Source organism: Oxyura jamaicensis, chromosome 4, assembly GCF_011077185.1.
Source record: "Oxyura jamaicensis isolate SHBP4307 breed ruddy duck chromosome 4, BPBGC_Ojam_1.0, whole genome shotgun sequence".
NCBI classification, from domain to species: Eukaryota; Metazoa; Chordata; class Aves; order Anseriformes; family Anatidae; genus Oxyura; species Oxyura jamaicensis.
In genome coordinates this window covers 48982859-49008150 of record NC_048896.1, presented here as the reverse complement: position 1 = coordinate 49008150, position 25292 = coordinate 48982859, and the positions used below count along the sequence as shown (strand labels likewise).

General features: G+C 41.1%; 1 protein-coding gene across 2 annotated transcripts in view; it reads right to left on the bottom strand.

Moving 5' to 3' along the window:
• Positions 1-25292, bottom strand: part of UNC5C (unc-5 netrin receptor C) — a 239866-nt gene that overhangs the window by 59107 nt on the left and 155467 nt on the right. For both annotated transcript variants that reach the window (XM_035324370.1, XM_035324371.1), the window contains exon 3: positions 8176-8319. In XM_035324370.1, coding sequence (XP_035180261.1) covers positions 8176-8319 — 144 coding nt within the window. The remainder of the gene's footprint in view (positions 1-8175; positions 8320-25292) is intronic.

Genomic DNA, 25292 nt, shown 5'->3' with positions numbered 1-25292 from the left:
TCTTTTCTTTTCTTTTCTTTTCTTTTCTTTTCTTTTCTTTTCTTTTCCCAAATGTATTTTATCTCCTTTCTGTTGCTCTGTATTTTGCTGTGATGGGTGGGTGGGTAAAACTTTAAGGATATCTTTTATCATTTCTGAGAAACGTGATAAGAGGCAGGTCAGATGCCTTCAAGTCAGTGCTAATGCAAGGGTGACTAATGAATGAGAATGAAAAACGGACACTTGTCAGACAGGAATTAGATGTAAACCAGAAATGAACAGAACAATGCCGCATTACTGTCAGAGAAAGATGGATTTCTGCCCTTGGTAGACCTTAAAGACTCTTTATTCTCTGCTCCTTCTAGTAACTCCAACTTTCCTTCTATAAATATATTTCAAAAAACAAGCAAGCTTTAAGAATACGAAAAGAAAAGCCACATTATTTTTTATCCAACTTTCCTGTTAGCTATGCCCGTTGAGAGAAGAACATACATTTGATGTCTGTTGTCAGAGAAACAAGTTTTTAAGAATATGAAAAGACCTTCACAAGGAGTACATATATATGACAGTTTACTTCTTCCAGGCAGTACATATAGGCATCCATTTAAAACCAAATGTACTATGTGCAAAAAATGCAGATAAAACACTTGAAAAGGGGGAATAAGGCTTGGCATTTTTTTTAACTGTTATGAGTACATCAATAGGTAGCCAAGCTCTCTAATCCAAGTCTACCTCCTCTTGCTGAGAGTGTTGTCAAGAGGCAAGATTCAATGCTGTTTTAATTTTATCCAGACCAATAAGAAGTGCCCAAACAGAAAAATAATTGTGGAAAAAGAGTGGGAAAACACCACTGATGTTCTGTGTAATGAAAGAGGATCCATGTGCTTGGAAAAACATATGTCACTGCACTTATTTCCCAAACATAGATGATTGATTGGTGCTGAGTTAGAAAAACATGAATAATATTGTAAAACTGGCCCGTTCCTCTTCCATCACTTTCTGTGGTGCTGAGAAACCCTTTTTTGTTTTTCCTAAAAAAAAAAAACAAAACATTAGAGACTGAACTGCAATCCAAATGTAAGAAACCATGTGCTATGAGACATACTTCATTGTCTCTCTTCTGTTCACAGCTGAATTTACAATCTTTGTCATGCTCAGTCACACTGGTGGGTAAGTGATAGAAAGGTTATATATAAAAATTCTCTTTTCTTTCATTTTGTCCTTGTGTGGTTTCAGCTCTTTGTTGTTAATTAGATCAAACCAGACTTCCACTGAGACTGTCACAAGGGTGTCATCAGCCCAGGGGATCCCCCTGAAACCTCCGTCAGTTGTAAATGGGGTGCCTCTCTCTGCAGAGTCCCCTGCTGTATCAGACACATGCTGGGCATCGATCAAAGCTGACTTCCCTCGCAGGGCACACTTCTGTGCCTTGCTGCTTGTGGGATGAGATTGAAACTAAACTGGGCTGTGCTTGCAGCTGGCCCAAGCATCAATACCTGGAACTGGGGATGGGAATCAACACCTCAAAACTCCGTTTTTGTATTTGGTGCACAACTCTGTGATGCTCCTTTCTTCTCTGGAGGGACTGCTCAAATCTGGCACATGTCTCAGCACTGTAAGGCTGCCCCAGCCACCTTCTCGTACTGGAGAGGAGCAGCAAAGATGAAGAAGATTCCCCCTTTCCAAGGACGTGGCACCTCATGGCTTGAGCTGAGCTTGCTTCTAGTTCAGTCTGTCATCTGGCTGTCATCTCATGTGGCCAAGAAGCCACACCAACTTTCACATCCCAGCTGATGGGAACAGAGGAAGACTACTTGGAAGAGCACCACATATTTTGGGGACGCAGGACACTACATCTGCTGACCTCAGGTACTGAACAAGTTGACAAACACCCCTCACTTGCTGGGCTACCACCTGTAAGATGCTTTGCTTGATCCTATGACCCGCTGTCCTCTGTTATTCACTATGTACTCATAGCCTGAGCAAATGGGAGATGCACACCTGCCAGACCCTCATTCTGCTGATGGCATCTTCAGCCAGCTGGGGATAACACTTACCCTTGGCAGCTGCTTGGAGCCTCATCCACCGCCTGCACACCTGCTGAAAAATCATTTGTCCCATTCCTCCCCCTTCAGCTCTCAGCCAGGTGCTGGTAAGACAAAACAGCCTTTTACAACACCGCTTCCATGTGGGCTACGTCTATAATGAAGCACCCACTCAACACGTTTGATATTGGTACAACTGTAAAAAATTCAAGCAAGCCCACTTCATAAAGAATTCACTGAGCAGATGGGTTCCCAGGCACGCATCGATCACACCCTTCTCCTCCTCTTATATTTTTACTTGATAGCTAGATATTTCTTGTTTTATTTTGTAAGCTTAACCTGAGAACTAACTTATACACTTAACGCTGTTCATTACTTTATTTGGTTATTGAAGACGGGATCTAAATTCCTCGTTTTTCAAGAAAATCTAAATGTGAAGCTCAAATGACACCTCAACTGGCTCTAGATGACAGATGAACTAAATGCTCTGAAGACAGACATTACAAACACCAAGTGTACATTACAATTTACAGGTAGAATTGAATTTAAAACACTGAAACAGTAAAACAGCAAACAACAGATATAAACATGGTATTTTGTTGTTGTTGCTCTTCTAATATGCTACTCTGACTCACATAGATGTCTCATCATGACCAAAATGTACACAAACTTTTGTTAACTTCTTGATTGCATCCATGTTTCATCATCACTCACTAAACAGACTCCACTGAAAGATGATCATTTCTTGGGCATGTTAGCATAGGATATTCTCAAGGCGCCTGCTAGGGGATTTAAATCCATATACATTTAGTAAAGGGGTTCTTTTGGTTTTTAAACAACACTAACAATGAAGTGAATGTCCATCTTAATTTATAAAACCTTAAGTCTTCATTACAGAACAATGTGATTTGTATTTATGGCATTTGTATTGCTTATTTATGTGTATTTATTACTGCTGCAATTGCATCCTTAAGTTTGAGAATTGGTCATGCCTGATAATTTGGGAAGCAGTAGACAAACAAGCCTGTGAAGAGGGAAAGCAGAGTTACTGTACGAAGTATGTTAAATGCTCAGTTAACTCCCGTGCTGCCCCTTCCATGATCTGACGTTGTTTCTTCAGCAGTCTCAGCTCCAGACCACGCAATGCAGTTATCCCCTCATTAACTACAAGAAGCAGATATTGATTAGGAGTAACTGAAATGGTCCACAGAGAAGAAATTAAGGTCCTATCTCTGCTAACTCCCTTACCAAAATGCACAAAGCATTCTCTCGTTGCTGTTTTTAATAGGGCACGTCCTGGACATGCCTTCCTATTAAAACTTTCAAGTGTTATCCTTCCCAGCTCTCACTCTTGATCCTGCTGTGCACCAAATTTATATCTATTGCAATATGCGTTGGTGGCTACAGAATGCATGTTTTGGTGTAGCCAGCAAAAGCCTTGGGTGGCTACAGGAGCACATGCTCATAATGTTGCCTGGTTTAGTTGTGTGAAGGCAGGGGGAAGAAAGGCACTGCAGCCCCAATACTAAAAGATGAGATAACTGCCAGTCAGTAATGAATCTGCGATTTTTATTATTATTATTATTTTATATCTGTTTCTTTGTATGACTGCATACCCCTTGTAAGCGGAGATAAACGATCAGGTAAACTAGTCTACTTCTCTGTACCACATTTATCTTATCAGTATACAGCATCTGACATGAATATATTAGCTATATTCCTTTGAAAAAGTGTCTGGGGAAAAAAAGGCGTCTAGATAAGTAGCCAGTAAACTAATATGAAATTATACAAAAGATTAACTAGTGCAGTTCCTTACTACATCAGGGCTTTTTAAAATGATACTTTAAAAATGAAAAATAAGATCCCTCCCTCCCTTCCTCCCTTCCTTCCTTCCTCCCTTCCTCCCTCCCTTCCTTCCTTCCTTCCTTCCTTCCTTCCTTCCTTCCTTCCTTCCTTCCTTCCTTCCTTCCTTCCTTTTTTAAACTTTGATTTTAGGATAATGACTAAGAGAAAAGAAGAGACTCTCCAGATTCATTACACCAAAAAAAGATCATTCAACAGAAGTTACAGAAAAAGCTGTTATTTTCTTACTTGTTTTCAACAAATCCAAAACCTGGCAGCAGATTTAGGGCTTATATTCTCACTATATTTTCTCAAGGACAGCCTTGGTTAACGTCATGAAGTCAGTGAGGCTACACCAACACAAAACTGGAGCAAATGAAAAGTGAGGCTGCTTTGCGCACATGGGCTCAAAGCAATTTGTCTTAGCCACCCTGTTATTATCTGATCTAAAAATTAGGTCAAATCCTGAGGCTACTCTTTAGTCTTTATCAGATGTATTTTCTAGTGGGTTTAACTCTGCTCTTGCTCACACACGCTCAGGCATCATTCATCCTTAAAACAGGAATTGTGCCCAGTTAGGTTTACCTGTTAAATGACATCAGCCTTGTTACATAAAATTCACATTAAAACTTTATATTGGGCTTGATTTTTTTTTTTTTTAAAGCCAAAGAGAAAGCTACCCAAACTTCATCCTTCCTCTGTCCATTTGTTTAAATTGAGCAGAAGAACTGTATCAAAACCTGTTAGTGACTCCAATGCACCTGACTACATGTGCTTAGAATAAAGAAGAAATGTATGAACATGAAGGAAATGCATTTTAGCACTTTCATAGGCCAGTATCTCAGACAACAATCTTATATTTTTCCAGCTCCACCAAGATGTACATAAAGAGTCCCCGCTTTTGTTGGTTAGGGAGCTATCAAGAATGGCAGAGTGAAAATGAATCCCAGCAAATCTGCTAATTCAAGAGGACAAAATGCTCAGCTCCAACCCTCATGGGGAGCCCAGCGCCTCAGGAAGATGAATTCCATGGCATATGAAAGAAGCTGAAAATAATGATGTTTCTATCACCTGTCGTGCTGCTCCTTTTCAGAAACGGCCTGCCCAGAAGGGAGCATACAGGAGGGCCAGGAGTGCAGTGGTGAGATGCCATTAAATGCCCCAAACACTTTGGGGAGCCAGGTTGTTGGCTTGGATTGGCCTCTTCTTATTACTATGGCTAGCACGTGCAGCCTTTGAAATGCAGCAGAATCTTCACTCCGTATTTATAGATTACTCCCTTCCTGAATAACGGAGGCTCTTTACTTGGCTAGAGAGATGTTGCAATTGATTTTCATAGAGAACTTTCATTGACTAGGTTGTTATGTACTTTCTGACACATGCCTGACCCTGCATTAAACAAATACAAGCCACTTTTCCAGGATGCACATTTTTCACACTTTCAAATTACTTTTCAGTTAATTCTATTACACGCTCAGTGAACAGAGATGTTGAATGCTATTATTTTTTGTTTGTTTTAATGGAGTGCTGCTCCAGTCCTTGAGACGACACAGCAATTCCTGAATAAGACCAGTGGTCATAAGGGAGAAAGGAGAGAAAGAAGAGAAGGAGAAGGAAAACGGGGAAAAGGAAAGGAAGAGGGAGAGGGAGAAAAGATTTTTTTTCTTAATGTGATAGGAATGGCTAGTTATGCTACAGTTGTACATGTTGAGATGAAATCACCATGTTCAGATATTAAAATACACAATAAATTAAACAAGAAAAGAATAAATAAATAAATAAATAATATCAAATTTAATAATAAATTAAACAGAGCACTTTACATGCTCCATTCACTCCTCACTTTTGCCAAAGATATCAGTGTTCACTTTTTGTATGAATTAAAAGTGAAGACTGCATCTTTGACATAAGCATGCAACTACAGATGCAGGCAGAGCTGGAGAGCTGGGCTCTTCTGCCTCTCCTAAATTTTGGACCAGATTCATAAATACTGCATGAACCCTGCCTTACCTTCCTGTCTCATGGAACATTGTGTAACCATCAGCAGACTTTTCAGCTGTGTTTAAAGTTTAGGTAGGGAACAACAATTGTATTGACAGTCCATATTCAGTCCTTTGGTATCAAGGCTGTGAGTATTGATAAATACCAGTATATCTGAGCCCCCAGCTAAAATAGTGATCTTGCAGACAAAATGACATCACACAAGGGAGGTATACATCCCTGTTTATATGTCTGAATTCCTAAGAGAATAGTCCCAAGTTACCTGAGAAATTTATAGAAATCTGTGAAATTAGAAATAGGTAGTTTTGCAGTGAAGGTGCCTCTGCAGCTGTTCAAAAGCCTGTAGATTGACAGCCTGACACTTCAACTCCTAATCCCAAGGAGTGAAAGTGACTTGCCTAGTCAAAGCTGACCAAGAATCCCAAACTCAGGAACAAAAGAAAAAATCTCCACTAAAATACAAAGCTGTGTTTGAGTGACAAGCAGATAACACTCCCTGGAATTTCTTTAATTAGACTGTTCTAAAAGAAACCCCAGGACACTGCAAAAATCACTAAAGTGATTGTTCACCTATTTCCACAATTTGGTAAGAAAAAGAAGCAAACTCTGTATTATGAGCATCTTCAATAGAAATTTGGACACCTGGGAAGAAATGTCAATTGATATAAAATAACTTCCATGTGCATACAATAATTATGTGCTATATATAAAAACAAAGTGCATAGGTATGGAAGTACACAGACGTTACTTAACCATCAAGTGAAATACACTTTGACTTGTAAACTGCATTAATTCAATGGTCATCTGTCATAGGCTTACTGGCAGGACATGAAAATCGACTTAATGAGTTAACATAGAGCTCATAATCTAAAAAAAAACTGTTCAAACATTGCTAAGCCTCCCTGAAGTGCTTGGTAGACCAAAAAAAAAAAAAAAAAAAAAAAGGAATTGCTCTTTTGTTTCAGTACACAAAAAGAAAATGCCCAAAGTCTTGAAAGGTTCGCTGGCATGGGAAAACACTATGCACATATGTAATGGCATTTCTAATTTTGCTGGATGAACACGTACAATACTTTTAATTTCCTTTAACCTTGGAGAAGTTCCTCTCTGAGGCTAGTCCTGTACTCAAAGGTACAGGTCTTTTATTTCCAGTCAGTTACTTGCAGTACACATTTAAAAATGTGTATTTAAATTTAACCTTCTTGATGTGTGTCTGGATATTTACACGGAGGTAGCTACTCTTAGAGGATTTTCACAAGAACAAAAGGAGAATAAATGGAGACCTTTAAACAAGAGTCATCCTAGTCCTCCCTCTAATGTGTCTGTGAAAAGCTTTATTCAGCTGGAAGACTTCTCTATTTTCATTATAAATTCTTAGGACTAGTGCAGGAAATGTAAGTGTACTGCAAACCCAGCTTCTAATGACCTTTTGTTATAAAATGTGTTTTTGCTGAGGTGAAAATGGATGAAGAAATACAATTCCAGATGCAATATTTTGTTCACATTTTACAAAACAGGATTTCATAATGTGAAAGAGAAACAGGAGTCCCCAGCGTGACTACTCTATTAAAAAGAAAAGCACCTCTTTGAAAATTAATGAACATTAAATATTTGTACAGTCAAATGAAGATCTGGTTTCAGTGAACTGGCTGCCCTGGGTTCTTGGAGTCTAAGCTGGGAGTGGCTCATAAGAAATACGGAGGTTAGTAACCATGAATAACAATAATGAAATATTAGGGCTGAGATGACTGCTTGCGATCTTACCAACCTGGTTATGTGATATGCTAAATACATACTTTTTTCTTTGTTGAGCAACAGCAGCATTACTATGTGATGGCAGAGATACAATTGACACCTTATTTCAGAGCTTGTTTTGACAATATTCCTATCCATTTGCTTCAGCCACTTTTTTTGAGACATGTAATTGCTGTTCATAGGAAATACAGGTTTGCTGCTTTCCCCACACACAAAGGAGAAAAATGAGATTTCAGAATAGCAGAACCATGGAACGGTCTGGGTTGGAAGGAAACCTTAGAGATCATCTGCTCCAACACCCCCCCCCCGCCACGGGCAGGGACACCTCCCACTAGATCAGGTTGCTGAAAGCCCCATCCAGCCTGGCTTTGAAGACTTCCTTGCTCTTAAGAGCAGGACAACTGATTTTTTTATGCTTGCTTCCGAAGGTGAAGTTAGTACACATCAACAACTGCACAAAATGCAAAGCCCAGTAGGTGGGAACCAAAATCTCTCTCCCAAATGGCGGAGGCTCCGCTTTCCCTCACCCACACACCACTGTCTAGACACTCACATGCGATGCGGACGTAGGCTTTCCGGCTCTTGGTGGTGCCGGCAGAGCTCCAGGCGACGCACTGGCACCAATAGTCTTCTGGCCCGAAGAGCTCCTCCACTTGCTGGCGGGAAATCTCGATGCTTACTTCTCGGACAATCAGACCTGCCAGGGCACAAGGACTGCCAGTCAGTGTCATGTTCAGAGGAAGGAAGGAGCAGAAGTCTGCTTGCAAAGTTGTGGGACCTTGTGATGCTCTATCAATCCCTCAGTTAAATTGTCATAAGAATATGAAGGATGAAAAGCAACAGTTTGTCTGCATAATATGAGAAGTGGGTGAGTGAATAACAATCACTGCGATCTGACTTTTATCATGTACCATGTGTCTGGTACACGATGGACAAAAGGACCAGCACCTCAGCTGATATGCATAGTATCATGTCCACAGGATTTACATCTAGTGACGATCCAGCCCCATTTTATTTTCATATGAATATCATAAAACTATAGACTCATTCAACCTGTATAGTTCGCCCCCTTTTGCTAGACAGATACACCACAGGGAGAAGTCCTGCTTGCTCTGATACTGCACTGCACAGGAGAAGGGATTTTGCCACTGTAGAAAATGTCCCAGTGCTTGTAATGATCGGCACAAGTGCTGCACCATGGTTATAGCAAGTTGTCAGTCAAAAGGCATTTATTACGTGCTTCAGTGCCTGACAGCCTCCTTGGCCATACCCTCCATGATGCATCTCAGCGCAACCCTTAAACCCACAGCCACCCCCGCTCCCTATCCCTACCAGCAGACCAACATTTGGCCACATTTCCCACACAGTGCTCTCTGTTGGGAAACGGTTTTGCTTTTCGAAGTGTGAGGAAGCGTTGCAGTGTCTCAGACACCACTGCAGGAATCACTGGTAACGCACTGATCTTCTAATGACCACCACTGTGTTTCATACCAACACATCCTCTTTTTCTGCCTCAAAACGCACAGCCTAGCCAAAATGCTCTTAATTCCTGCCAAGATACTGGGGGAAAGGAGAAAAAGGAGGTGCCTGCACCCCTTGTCAATGTATGTGATCTTTGTTGCTGATGCCAAAGCACCAACAAACTTCTAACATGCCTCTGCTTGCAGAAAGGACCACCACCTTTTCAAAACTGCACTCTCACGAACAGCCTTGAATATATAAATTCCACATGTAAATATCTTGTATAGTGGGACCGATTTTCCCTTTCCTTCCAGAATTGCCAGGAAACTGAATTAAGAGATCCTTGGATCACCCACAGCCTGTTCAGTTTGTCCCCATCACCGAACACCAAAGGGTGGGTTTTGAGCCCTGCTGCCGAGCATGGACCTGAGCCCTTTGAGTCCTGCACATGATCACAAGGAGGTATTTGTACCGTGAAGGCTTCTGCCTGTGTAGCACAATGTGCTCCCTTATCTTTGACATCTTCAGCCATCGAATAATCACTGGCTTTAGGGGGGGGGAAACACCTAATAGCTTTCCCCCTTGAAATGAAATACTCAGAACATAGCAACTGTAGTCCCAAGTATGGAAATCAAAGCAGTGTGTGGACACTTGATATGCAGCGAACACTATGTTATAAGCTTGTTCTGCTTTGATGAGCTAATTTGACTGCAAAAGGGGTCTGAGGATAGCTTTTGTCCCATTGAGAAGAACATGAAGAGGGTGGGGAGGGAGCATGTACATTACATGCATAAAAATGGTTATATTTTCCCAGTACAACTGCTGCTGGCCTAAAGATTACTTCAGTTTATTCCCAGTTCTTACAGCACTAGCTCGGGCAGCCTGAGAAGGTTACAGTTTTATGTTTCTGCAATAAGGCTGATTATAACAGTGTGATGGAGCAGTGGACTCTAACCCGGGGGCTGAAGCAAGCAGGCTCGTAACGACAGTACTGGCTAATAATGATTATGAAATAATTCTTAACATTTAGGACACAAACACAGTTCTCTGATAGTCTATTGGAGGTACGAAGCCATGCATAAAACAGCTCCCTCCGATCATACCAGCAAGAACTTTTATCTTTGATTCCCAGAGATGTTTTCTAATTTAGAATAACAACTTATTCTGGGTACTGTCTTTTGAGACAGCCACGAAGTTCTGACTGGTTTTGGGTTATTCCAAGTCATTTGACATGCGGACTTTGAGTGGTATTGACAGTTGTGCCATGGCCAAACAGGTGCATAGCTTTTTGATGGCATAGTTGGTGGCTCCATGGGATCACCTGGGATGTAACGAACAATGGCCAGAACTGAGGGGGACAAAGGTAGGAATTACCACAGTGATACCTCTGCTTCGTCGATTTGTTCCTTGTGCCACAGTAGGCATATGAGGCATTTGTAAGAGAATCATCCTGGACTCGATGCCGTTTTGACACGCTGGAAGGCCGATTTGACCACTCCTTCCCAGCATTGCCCCTAGGTACCACATCGTACAAACAGCAGTGATGATTTAGGAGGAACATCTCGCCAACCTCAGCCTCTGGGGCATGCACAGGGGGATACACTTCCCTTGTTGCCTTAAATCACAATCCCCTTCCTTCTGCTAACACACTTCAGTGTAAACCCTAATAGAAAATCTCTTTCTAGGCTAGGTTACAAAAAAAGGAATTTGCAGCGATACCTCAGGTAGCAACTGCCTCGTTACCAGCTGACATATTGCTGTACATCAGATTTCATAGAGGAGCTGGTGCAGGCTGTCTGCTTTCATTCAGGAGTGTATCGCTTATACACCACGCGTGTGGAGCTAGCGTAGGACAGCCCTGGTATAATGACTTCAAACAGTCATCTTCATTTTACCCCTTTCACTCTACTTTGCCACAGTGATAAGTAACAAAATGACACTCTTTCACAAAGAATATCTCCTCTACTTTACCTTCTTTACTAGAAATATATTGAATTTCTCAGTCTAGTTCTTCATGTGGCTAAGCTACACAGCCGGTGAAATTATGCAGTGTACTTGACACTGTTTTCTTACAATGCTGCTAAACTCCGGGATTAATATAATTGCTTAGGTGGTGCCACTATCTGCAAGAAGTCAGGTCCTTCCTGTTTTGAAGCAATGCAATAATAAACACAGTTGAAGGGAGACAACAGAAATGTGGGCAGCTAGAGTGCTTAACAGGTCCCTTATAATGCATATAAATCCACAAAGAGCATCAGTATAGGACTTCTAACTCCTACTCTCAGTGTGACAAATAGCTAGAATTTGACAGGAAAAGCATTTGCTTGCACTGTCCAGACTTGATTTGCATTCAACAAACTGAGAACTGTTTCCGTAGCCACTTGCAGCCCATCTGGATTTTGGGTATGAACAGAGATATGTGAGGATATTTGGTCTAATTATCAACACCTTATTTCTGGCAACAAGAAGATTGTGAAGAGGGGAGCTTTAAAACAAAAATGCAGAAAATCAAAGTAATTTAAAGCAATTCTCCAAAATAAACGGTAATTGTATCTTAAGGTTGTGCACTAAAAAAACACAAATACTTAAAAATGCATTTCTGGGTTGCTGGGCTCTTTCTGCATAAGCGTTTCTTTTCTGAATAACTGCAGAATTCCCAAAAGAACAGCAATGTAAGAAGTTTTAAAAAATTGAGTACGAGAAAGTGAAAAAAATCTCAGGAAAAAAATAAAATCAAAAATAGTTGCTGTCTTCTCCTGGTCCTGAGTATTCAGATCTGGATCAGCTGGGTTACAAAAGATGTTAGAGAGGTTGCTCAAGGCCAGGGCTATTTATACACACCGATCAGACTGTTTTGAAACATTTACTTAAACCTGGCACCAGAAAAAGACATTACGTTGGTGGAATTTCCCTCAAGAGAGGTCCAAAACCCTGTAGCCTTTAGGAGACTAAATAAATTGGTCTAAAAGATCTTCCTACCCCTAACAGTTTTCTGTCCAAGTGAGGGCAGAGGATAGCTTATAATAAGGCTCAGAGTGTTGGCATAATCAATCTGTGATGACATCCCATGAATTAAATAGGGAGGATTTCTCCATGTGTGAAAATTTTGCATATTTAGTAGCACAACATATGCAATTACTCATTTCAATAAAATAAATGTATCTCTGGGGCTAATACAAGTAGGGCCCTGAAAAGGAGTAGGAAGGAACCAGAACTTTGCTTATTTCTGTATTTGCACGTTAATGAGGGATTAATGGGTGGAACGAGGCAGAGGGTGATGGGAGCCGTGCTCAATCTGCCTACTGCTAATGCATGCAGCTAAATGAGCACGGAGGAGAGGCACTGGCTGAGGGTATACATGGAAATAAAATTACTACCCCTCCTGGAGCAAAAGAAAGAGCGAGGAGGGAATTGTGGCTTATATACATACTATTTTATTATAAGCTCTATCCTAGAAACACAATCACGCACAGACACACTCCATTCACACGGTCCCTAAGTGCTTAACTTATTAGCTGGCTATACAAACTGTGAGGTAGATTATCTGGTCTTCAGAGGCAGAAATGTTATTGTTTTTAATGTATGCAAATGTAATGTAATTGTATGATATTATGGTACATTATTAGTAAGTGCAATAATAACTCAGGGGTTCCATATTGCACCCACTGAAGTAATTGGCAAATTTCCCAATGATTTTAGGAGGAGCAGATATGCCAATCAGAGTAATTTCTTTCCAGAGGGAAACAAAAACGTCTCAAAAGGTTCTGCAACTGCATAGGACTGCTTATGATGAGAAATGATCACTGCAAATATCTGAAACATCAGATTATTAGCAATTAATTAAATGTAATTATCCAGCCTGGAGTCAGTTCAGGCCACAGAGTTAGTATCCTCACCTCCTTGGTCATCACTTTGCCAAGAAATTATGTGGATATACTTTGGCTGCCGTAAATGTTTGGCACTTGATATTAATGCCCCGCATGTGTGAAAATATTCCTCAGGACTTCGACAGAGCAATTTGTGTGGAAGCGTTATATTGGCATGTCTCTGACCCTCTGGCACAACACTAAACAGGAGCTATTTAGTCACAAGACAAAACTGCACTTTCAAACTCCTAGAAACAGAATGGATAATTTATTTTCTCTGTAAATGAATATTCAGATATTTTTTCCCCCCAGATTCCTCCCCTTCCTGCTCTGTAGCGGGGAAACAGTGGTCAGGGAGTGTGTTTGGTGAGGTCAGAGACAAGGCTCTGGGGAGTCAGTAGTAAAACAGCTATGGGGTAGGGGATTCCTCTGCATGTGCAAGCCACACGTGCTGCCACATGATCCCTTTTTATGGCATGCAATCCTGTGGTTACATTTAGCAAAACATGGTGTGCACCCATGTATGCGATTCAGATGCTCAGCCTAGAGACTGTGGTTTGCTCAGTCTTCAGAGAAATCAGTGCCAGTCTGAAGCAGCCCATGCTTTCTGACTCACGGTTCCCTTTTCTATCCATTAGCAATAGGAGAGGTGAGTGAAAGAATGCCGTCTGGAAGTTGCTCAGGCAGTGCATATTTTAATAACATGCGTATTCATGCTCTTCAAAGCAAGACAAAGGTGGAAGGAGAATCCTGAAACCAAAAAATAAAACAGCAGTTTTTCGATCCTTTCAGAAGGGGCTGGATCATCTGCACAGGATTTGGCAAAAAGGATGAAAGCATTTTTAGTTCTCACAGTCCCCATCTGCCTTACATTTCATACACAAAGCTTCATCCAAAATTCCTTAAAACAGCCTCATATTTTTTTTTTTTTTTGGTGAAAGTGGGCAAGCCTATGCACCAAAGTGGTATGACTGCAACCAAACTTACTAAAAGGTACGCAGACTCCTGTCTCATTGTGCAGTCCTTTGTCGTTACATTCTCCTCTGATGGTAAAACTTAGACGACCAAAGCCAAGAATGATGATCTAGTGATAGTCCACAATGAGCTATCTGATTTATGTAATTGCTCATCACAGGTGCTATAAACAACCTGTCTCTGCAGGAGAGGGCTTATCACTTCCCTTGTTAAAATAACCTTTTTACAAAGGAAGACGTAAAATCAGTCCTCTGTCAGAATGGAATTCATTTATCCTCTTGCAGAGACATATCTCTCACAGTCATGGAGTAATTCTGCCCCAAAACATCAGAGTACTTATGCTGTGGAATTTGGTCTTTTAAAATGAATAAATAGGCTATGCACAAGAAGAACAGCCTCACATATTAAAGTTCTTGCTGAGAAAAATGTACTCTGTGCATCCTAATGGGACAGAGATGATTGCATAACGGCACACTTTGCCTATATCTTATTTTCTATGTGGAGTAGTGGCAGTCTTAACAAAAGATGGATAGACAGATAGATATGTAGAGATATTTTTAAAAAGCAAACAGCTTTTCCACTTGGTAATCCTTCACACTGTGATTGCATGCACCTGTTTTTGCCTCAGTACCGCTTTTCCCTAAATGGTGGTTGGCTAGCGGTATGAAATGACTGCAGGAAGATTACAAACAATTTGCCATAAATATTAGCTCAAGCATTTAAATTAAAGGTTTCCAGCTATTTGAGCTCTCTCCATAACTTTCTATACCTCCTTAACTCAAATTAATACAGATGAAGGTAATTGCCTAATAAAGTCAAGTCTGCGTTAAAACCTACATCAAGTTTGCACTAGTTTGCTGTGGCATCTAATTACCAACCAGTAGCAGTGCATTAAGCTGAAATGCTAGTTCCCCCACTACTTGTTAACTGACTTACGCACTCCCACAGAAATTACAAAGGGCTGTCTTCAGAGGGATTTTACTTTGAACTGGAATTAAAGAATGAACATCCTGTTTGGGTTTTATTTTCTTTTAGCAAAAAACAAGGCCTTTTTGTTCTTTTCCCATTAACATCTGAAGGATCGAGTTGTGTAAGATGGAAGAAAGATTTCAAAACTGAATTCTTGGGCACTGGTGGAAAACAAATGCAAGTCCTGGCCTCTGCCAGCGTGGTGGAGGTGAGCTGCAGGCTGGCGACCCACGTGCTTGTCCCCTTGTGGTAGGTGAAGAACACTTTTCCATCTCCTCCCTGACCAATTTAGGCACCTCACTGCTCTATATTGTTTAATACTTTAAAACTACACTGGTTTGCTTGTTCTCGCCCTATAAACAACTAAGAGACAAAGAAAAAACAACCCTCCTCCCATTTTTTTTTTTTTTTTAATGGAAGCTATTTTTTGGTTCCTAGCATTTTTTCGTTAATACGCACAAATTGCTGCAAAATGTGTTGTTCTCTTCCACATGTAACAACGTGCTTATTGTTGCTGTTTCTTTTTTTATTTTTTATTTTATTTTTCCTGGTACAAAAGTAATAATCATGCTCTGGTATGGTATAGCAGGACTCCAAAGAAAACCTCACTGCAAGCATACAACTACATTCTGCCACAGGTATCTCCATTTCTGCACTCACATAGGTCTAGGAGCAGAAAGAAATGAAGGTGGAAGCCTCCTGACCCAAATCCTCCCAATCACGGGGTGGCAGTGCCCAAGCAGTGCTCTGCCAGACCAGCAGGGTTACTCACAGGGAGCACGAGGAAGAGAGGCTATCCATGTAGGAAAGCATGAGCAGCTCCAGCTTTTGGGTCAAAGCCCAATTTTCCCTTCTTTTGTCTGAGGCACGTGTGGCTGAGAAAAGATTTTTTTATTATTATTATTTTTTTTTCCAAGAGCCAGGAAAACACCCTGCCAGAGGTTCATGTTTTACATAAAGCTGCAGTTGAGACTTCACAAAGGAAATCTGTGCACTTTTTATTTCTGGTTCAGAGGATTTACATGCTCTTTCTAATGATCTGGGCCTTCAGCAGTGGGTAATGCTTCCCAGTCCCCAGCTTAGCGCTCATGCAAAATTGAAGCACTTTTGAGGCAGTTTAGAGCCTACAGATGAATCTCAATGTGCAGACAAAAAGGAATAATGGTTGTTTAGCACTTTGCTAGAAGAAGCTGAGGAAATTATGGGGGGAAAAAAAATTCTATTGAACTTCCAACATCTGGGAAGCCACCAGAGAGCATCTGAATTTTGAACAGCGTGTTTACATTCCCTTTGCAGAGTGGAGGGGTGGGGAGTGGCGAGAGGGAAAGAACAATAAATGAGCTTCTGTGTTATGTATTTAAATAAATATATTTTAAACATTTTAAAATAAAAATATAAACTGAGTTCTTTTGTTATGCTATCGACCTACTGGCATATATATAAATATATATATATATATATACACACGTGCCTATGTACCACACCCACTCCGTGGGGATCTGGGGAGCAGAGGCAAGGTGACAGTGCCTCATTTCTGTGTTCCTGATGCAATGACACAGTTCAGTGGCTGGTGCAGCTATTGCGGGCCTGAGGACAGCGACAACGTGACACAAGGGGTCACATGGGAGCCTTCCCAAGCCATTCTTTTCCTTTTTTTCAGTCCACGATGTACAGGAACAGAAGGCCGGGGGAGATGTGTCATAGCCTCTCACGGCTGTTTGTTGCTATTGTTCTGCATGTTTGGCATCACGTTTTGTGGCCGACTTAGGTGTACTGAGAATATTTTAACAACAACAACAACAACAAAAAATGGCAAGAAGCTGCTTTTAAAGAAGCTTTCTCCAGTGCATTAAGTGGAGTGACTTGTGGCAGGCAGACATGAAGCTCTGGCAATGTCTGCTCCCATGCCCTGTGCGTACTCAGGTCTGTGCCTGAGCAGCAGTCCCAGTCCCAGCTCCTGAAGGCCAGGAGACTTCCCTTGGTTGGTAGAGAGGAGAGGAGTCACCACAGAAGGAGTGTGAAGAGGCACAGAAGTCTTCTCTGCCTGACTTTGACACAAAAAAAGGACCTGTTTCATTATGTAAGTAAACACTGTCAAAAAGAGTCCTTGTAGTTCTATGTATTTTATTCCCCCCCCCCCCTCCCCCCCTTGGGTACCCTCTCTGACTGAACTGCAGTACTGGCTTCCATTTTAGTTAAGGAACAAAAGGATTAAAACTAAACCCAAAAGAAAGCCTGATCCACTTCTACGTCTCATTATGCTTCAGGCTGACAATCCTTCCACCTCTTCAGAGGGCACAGCAACCCAACCAGGTGCGGTGTCGGCACTCATTACAGAGGCAGCGCTGTACAAGTCACTGGGAAGCCAAAAGCAGCCATCAGCCAACCACAACCCTCTCCAAAATCAAAAGCTGGGAACAAATAAGAGAAGAGGCAGCGAGGGCCCAAAGATCAGTAGTCCGGGGGAAGAAGAGATGCAGAAGAGACTGAGGAAAAACTCCCTTTCTGCTCTCACAATCAAAATATGAAGAGGGATGAGAAGTTATGAAGAGTTGGGAAAGGCTCCCCATCACAATGCGATGAGCAAGAAATGTACATAACCTCGTGGGTGAGCAGCAGGTGTGCTGGTACCCAGCACATCATGCTGCTCATTTATGGATGAATCAAGAATGCCTGGGAAGGATAAAAAAAAATAAATGCAAGTGGTGAACCCATAAAGGCAGCACAAAATTACATCCTGCACACGGCAGAGCTGTGCGCAACAGCCTCCTCCCTTTCCCTTGCCCCTCGGCAATGATTTCACGAACCCTGGCTGCTTAGTGGAAATAGGACTGCAACTTGTGCTCAGCGAAGAAAATGTAAAGTACAGTTTGGACCTCCATTTCCTTGCATACTTTCAGAGATTTTTGTAAAGAAGCTACAGACTAACTCATTCTCCTGTTTAATTAACCAAGAGACCTATGCCCACCGGATTCAAGGGCCCCTGCCCTTGCAGTGCCAGGGTGCTCCTGGCTGCAGCCCTTTTGTTGGACACTGCTCTAGACTTGGGCTCTGCTCTTCTTCACCATCCCTGTATACAACAAAAAAAACGATGGTCCGCCTTTGGGCCTCTCTTTCCGTTCCAAAAAAGCTGAAATTCATTGTCCTTTCAGGCTCCAGGCCGCCCATGCTGTGGGGACCCCAGATCCCATGCAAAGGGCTTTCATCTCCAAAGGAGCCAAGGGAACAGATGGAAAACCAAAGCAACACTGTGCAAAGCCAGAGCTAGTCCGGAGCTCTGGTGGGTGGAACTGGTGTCTGAAGATGCCTTCTGGGAATCTAAAGGGATTAATGGGATTGTGATTAACAAAGGGCTTCATGAAGGAAAACCATGAAGGGAGATAAGGTGTAGGCTGGAAATATTCAGAGGCATATCCTCAAATGCTTCAAATGAATACAATATGCATCCATTTTCCTCTTTTATATTATTTTAAATAACTTTATTTCCTGTCTCGGATTTGTTTTCCTACAAGCCCACAGGAAACTTTCAGGGTAATTAAGAGAACAGCTGCAGATAGGAAGTTAATGCTGCAACAAGAAATGAATAAATACCCTAAAGGTTTTATCTTTTTATCCCAGAGCACTTAGAAGAAGTAAATAACAGAAAAGTGGAGTTATTTGCATGGAGATACGTGGTGAACCCACAGAAAATTTGGAATGACCCTTCCCATGGACACACAGGAAGAGTGTGGGCAGGATTTACTTGCAAGAAGAGGATCTCCCTCTGGCCATCCTTATTAGAAGGTGTCTAGGTGTAAGAGCTAGAAGCAGCCTTCCACAAGGATTTACAGGAATTAAAAAATAACAAAACAACAAAACAAAACTCTATAGCACAGCATGATTAAAGGAGAAATTAATGATATGGCAATATATGTATTATAAGAGTGTTATACATGGTGAATTCTGTTCTCAGTGGAGTCTAAACTCAAAATCCATGGGGTTTATTGAATATAAGAAACAACCATCCTGGATCTGGGAGATGGTTTTGCACTGCCTATAAGCAGATTTTTCCTCTAGAGAGAAAATATATGACACAATGTTCTTATTCTATATATAAAAATGTAATTTCCCTTCTTTGGGTCAGCACTGACCTTGGTGATTTCTCCACTTCCTTCAACAAAAATAATTACCATACTGAATTTATAGCCTAGGGAATTCTGAGTGTGTTGCTCCTGAAGTTTCAAAAATGGTTCTTTTTCTATTAAAGTATACTAATTACTCAAGATAAAAGTGGGAACTTTGCTTCCTTGCAAAAATACCTGCAGTAGCTTTGTTGCTGGGTATTTCCTTGACTGGGGTGTGCTGGGGACCACTCTCCCAGCAGCCAGATTTGGAGATGCAACCTGGGAGAAGAGAGAGCTCCTCTCACCGTGGTGATGGGCACAGGCCTCCTCTTTCCTGGGAGAGCTGCCTGCGTGGCCACAGGGAGTGATGTGGACAGAGAAGGAGGCCTGAGCGGCACCTGAAATGTCAGCAACTGACATGTCAAATAGGAAAAAAAAAGTGGGGGCTTGTTCATCTATTTCTATGTAAATAAACATCTGGTATCCCTCCAGAGAATCCCGGATCTTTGGAGAAATACAGATGGCCACTCCTTTCTGCACCAGCTGCAGCCTTTCAGACCATACATATAAGCAGGTTTCACTTTTAGCATCCTTGCAGAGAGTGGACGGAGTTTAAATTACTAAAGAAAATGGACTAGAGTATCAATTCTAGCCCACATCTCAAACCTATTAATAGAAGCATTTGGGAAAAGATAAGGACACATTTTTAAATTTCCTTGAAATGAGTTGGATTAGGGGAGGGTATTGAAGGAGCACAGCTAAAAATTGGCAATAAGTTGCTGATAAATAATTATTTTGAATCGGGGTGCTTGATGTTTGTAAGGGATTTGATCCAATGATAAACAGAAAATAAAATGACTTGTGACAACAGTGGAATGAAAACAATCCTTATTTATGATATGTGGCTACCCGCACTAGAATAACCCCAAGGTATTCTGCCCAAAGAGTCAAAATATTACAGGCTCTAACACAACTGCAGCATTTAGCATTACTTGTCATCTCCTTAGCGAAGTTCCTAGAAGAAACTGTCCACATTTTGAACTCCTGAAAAATAATGAGGAGGATTGGGAGACTAGAGCAGGTCATGAAGAAGTAAAAAGAGATTAAGGAAGGAAGATGTGCAGAGAGGAAAAACAAAAACAAACAAACAAAAAAACAGTAAGGAAAGGATCTCTGGGTGACAGAAAACAAAGCAAATGGTACCCATCTGTGCTCCTGGTCCAGAGCTCGGCTTACATGGCGGACAGGGGCACCTGCATTTCATATTTGAGATCCCAAATTCAGTTTTTCCATGCTGGTATCGATGAACTGCTGCATTTCGTATATAGCCACAGCTTTTCTTATTCATAAAAAATACTAAGAGGAACACATACCACTGCTCCAAACAAGAGTGTGTAAGATGATCTTTGCTGTATAATCAAAAGTCCCAGCTTCAGCAATGAAAGCCAGCTAGCAGCCAGGCAAGTGAATGGGGCTTTTGTTCATTTGGGCAGTGCAGACTTCCAAATCCCAGTGTCACAAACACCAAATAAACAGCTTTCATGAGATGTACGTAGAGAAAAATAAGGTGACGGAGGATGGTGGAAGTGATATTTCTGTCTCTACAACCAGTGCCAGAACAGCAGTGAGTCACTGTGGAGGCTTCCCCACGCTGCCTTGGCTGCAACATCCCGCAAGAGCTGTTTTAAAGGCAAAAGGGTAGACGTCAGTCTTTGATCTCTCTGTTGAGGGCGATCTATTAAAGATTTAGCTAGCTGGATATCTACTCCCCTGACAGGCTGCCAAAGCCATTGCTTAGGGTAACAACCTCCTATTTGCCAGATCAATGCTGACCAGACGTCAAAAGCTCGGTCTCCTTTCATCAAATCTGCAAGTCATCCAGAAATATGTTATTAATGGTAAAAGGTAATGGTGGAAGGTTAGTGGGAATCACAGCAGTGATTCTTGGCTATGTCAAGAATCTGAAATGAAGAAGTCTGAGCTTTCTGTCTGTACAGAAGAGCACTTTCACCCACCAGAGTACAGTTTGATAAACTTTCTTCATCGGGGGAAAATCTTATTCTGATTCAAATTCTAACTTGACCAGTTTTGTTGATTTGGTTGGAGGCAAGGAGAGGAAGCAGCAGCTCAAGGGAAGATCTCAAAACATCTGTGCTCCTTGCTGAAGGCTGGGTAGCACCAGGGGCATTTCTGGTGGATGTTAAGTCCCCCAGGGGCCTGCCTCTGAAAGCAGGACACAGGAAAAAGGATTGTTAACTTCACCTGGTCCTTAACAGAGCCTCCCTCAGCATGTCTTTCCTCTGTGATGGCACAGATAGGCCTGTTCACTTTGCATTAGCAGAGCCCACAGGACAGGTCCAAGAGCCCTTTTTCCATCTTGCTGCTATTTGGAATCACTGAGGGCATCAGAAAACCCATTGAGCCTTCCTTTCCCTATGCATCTGAGCACAAGAAGACAAAACGTACAGGCAAACAGTAACATTGCCCAATGTCTATTTAATTAGCACTTAGAAGAGTACCAAATGTTGTTTTCTCCGTGCTTGAAGAAGAGAGAGAAGCACGTCACTGCCACTGCAGAGGGCAAGAGGGGGTTTATTGATCCTTTCACCTTAGCAGTGGGCAAACTATTACAACGCATATCCATATGGAAAAATAGTAGTCCTGATTTTTTCTCGGTTGTACATCTCAGCAGTGTTGGTTTTGACTTAACACCATTTAATCCCTCTGGATAAAAGGCAATAAAGGGGTGCTGGACACTGATTTTCTATATGTCTGCAACTCTCCCACCGCTGCAGAACTTCGTGTGTGTGTGTGTGTGAAAATATGTCTCCATAAAAGCATACATGCAAACTAGCCATTTTCAGAGGCACAGTCATTTGGAAAATGCGCACAAATTGCTTTAATAATTATTGATGCCATCAAGCTTCCCGCTTTGTGGCAATGGAATTTTCTTGCCCCCAAAAGCAGCAGTTCTGCAGGCTTTCTTCTACTTTCTTTGCTGTTATCTTTTATGAAAGTCAGTCATAAAATCAAATGTGTTCCCTCAAAACAACTTTTATCTTTGCTTTTTTAAAACGAGTGTTCTTTTTCTTTACATACATTTTTCCACATTAATGGGAAAATATTCCAGTAAAAACAACAACAAAAACATACCAGGACTTGCCTTGTATTTCATCTACATAGGAAGTGAAGGAGTCAAAGATGTGCACTAAAGATTTTCAAAGTACCCATTTGACTTCTTTATGAAATTGCTTAACTTTTTTCATGAAGAAGAAAAAATCCAGAGAGTCTGAAGTTTAAAAACAGAATTTAATGATCTTCTATCTAAAGCTTCTGGCTTCTCAGGCTCGATCGTCTCGATTTTTTGCCAGGCTCTCTCTTCAGTCTAATTTAATCAAAGAGAGTGGTACTAGAACACCCTGTCACCGTTACTGTTCTCATCCTCTCCAACCAGAAGGCAACGACTCCCACAGAGTCCCTTTGCATGTTTTTTACAGCAAGGCTTTACCTACAGCTTAAATATATCTCACAGGGCAAAGTGCAGAGATCTGTAAGTCTTATTTTGTATCTTCTCTGTGTTAAAAAGAAGATATATATATATATGCACACACACAGGAAAAAATATGTAAATATTTGTTTTTCTCTTCTTAAAAAATAACATCTTTAATATGTATTCATTATTTATATGTAACAGCTCTTTTCAATGACAGCATGGCTGCACTCTCCTTTTGTGACACTACTATTGTCATGCTGTTCTCTCTAGTTTTATCAGTGACAGAAACAAATTTGCCTTATAAGCAGAGTTAATTATCTCTAGACAGATTTAATTCTTGGCCATAGGCTCACAATCCAGGAACATATAATCTTTCACAAATCAAAGCCTATTTCTCTCTTTAATGCATCATTTACAATCTTTAGATGATAGCATCACACCTGTATTTTAGTCGTATCTCTTCCCTATCACCTGTGCTGCAGAAAAGAAAGCACAGTTGACTTTTACTCTTTTCTATCATGTATTTTATTGCCTGTTTATTTGGTTTGCCTTTGCTCTGCTTTTCTATCTAAGGGCCCGAGAGGGAAAGCCTGGTTAAAAAACGGGAGCTGAAGAGCACCTCACTGTGGTGCTCCTCTTTGTACTTATGCAAAGCAGACCTTAGGAACGGTAAAATATCACAGGAGAAGGATGTGCCAAGTTCTCAGTTGCTTGGATTTACACAACTGACCAGCAGAAGCACTTTATAGATGAGATCTTTTCGAGCCCTGGGTTATTACCAGAGACAAATGTGGAATTTGCTGTTGGAGGTGCTCCAAGGGGACAGAATGTCTTTCTTGCTCTTCTGCATGCAGACAGTGCAATCCACCCACTTTCCTCATGCATACACGGGCACACATGCACACTCAGCACACGCACATGTAACACCTAGACATATCCTGGCTTGTGGACCATTTCTCCAGCCTCTCTCACTGCAAGCCTAAGCTGGCAGCAGCAGCAGCTTGAGCTGCTGGCCTTTCACCACCTTCCGTGCAGCTCACGTGCTACTGCTGTGCCCCATGTTACAACTACTGCACTAGCTAGCCAAAAATAGCAAAAGAATCCTAAATAGCCTCAAAAGTGGTAGAGTCAAAGGGCTTTGCACGCTGGCTGGTACAAGCTGCCAGGCTGATGACCTCACATGTTAAACACCTTCTCCTCCAGCACCAGTATGAATCCTCACAGCCACTGTCTCCTGCTGTTTTGTCTCTAACCACTCCTGCAGCGGGTATATATTCCTGAGCATCTATTGCTTTGAAAACAAAACAAAACAAAACACTACCTTACCTCTACCTTAAAGGCACTGTTTACATATTTCAATAACTCTGCGTTATGAGCAATAGATTCTCAGACTAAGCAGAGGAAGCTGCACAAACTTTGCAACTGCGATGTGTTAACCAACCCAACCTTCTGGCATCACCCATTTAGACTGACAAATGTAGGCTCTGTCAACAGTTGCATTTTAACAAGTTTTTAGCATGCCTGGGTTTGTGTCCCTTGAGCTAATAATCCGATGTGCACAGCTTTTGACATTCCCCTCGCCCCCCAGTTCCAGTAGATTAAGTTAATCTCTAATTGGATATGGGTTTTGTTTGCATGTACTTGCTGCTGTTTCTTATTCAAAACATTTGTCCTCTAATATATTCAGATGCATCTCTTTTCAAGACCGGGCTTTTACATTCTCTGTTACTATCTGTTTTATGGCACTGTGAAGTTCTAGAATGAGATTTTTGGAAAAAAAAAAAAGAAAAAAGTAAAAAGAAATATATATATATATATGTTGCAAATCCTGCACTGCAAACTACAGTCCACACATCACCATTTCCCTGAGACTTGCAATCTGCTGCAGAGCAAGGGTGCTAACTGAAGAAGCCAGCTCTAACTTCTTGCTGCTATTTTGACACAAGCTTTTTATTAAATTAGTACATTCTCTAAGTGTAACCCCTCCCCCTCTTCTGTAAAGCGTACAGAATGCATGAATTTTAGGTATTTTCAGCAATTCTTTATTTTGTCTTCTTACATTTAGATTTCTGATAGTTGATAAAATGTTTTTTTCCTGTCTTTCACTTCATCTGGCATGACTGCACCAACTGTACCCAACATGTTAAAATTAGACTATCTATTAATTGTGTGTGGACTTCTTGTATTCAAGTCAGGCTACTCAGTTAAATATGCAACATTTTCTGTTATTTTCTTTCCCACTGCAGAGCAGTGCTTAACTCAGCAGTTCTGTTTTGTGACTGGATGGACAGCCACTTGTTGTCACTCACCTTTTGAGGCCCATGACTCACAACTGTTTTTTTACAGGCCTTACTTTAGTTCTGCCATAGTAAGCAAGCTAGCCATACTTTTACATTGTTTACATGGAATGCTAATGCCTCTTCTCAGATTGGAAAGAAGAAGAAATATATAAAGACAAACATTTAGAAACTTATTTCTTCTCTCCTCCAGACTGGCCCAAAACTGCTGAGTTCAATACAAATGTTTTATTTCTTCTAGAGTCACTGAGAAGAAGAATCAGACCCTTCATTTTCAAACTGCCTCTGACTGTACTGTACAGAAGCCATAATTCAGTTTCTGAATACTGATGTTAATAAAAGCTCAAAGAATAACAGGGTGATAGCTGTTCTTCTGCTTGTCTTTCATTGCAGTGAACTCCCATGGATGAAATAAAAACCAAAAACCAAACAACAAAAAAACAGATGTATTAAGCAAAAAGATTTTTTTTTTTTTTTTTTTTTTTTTTTTTTTTTTTTTTTTTTTT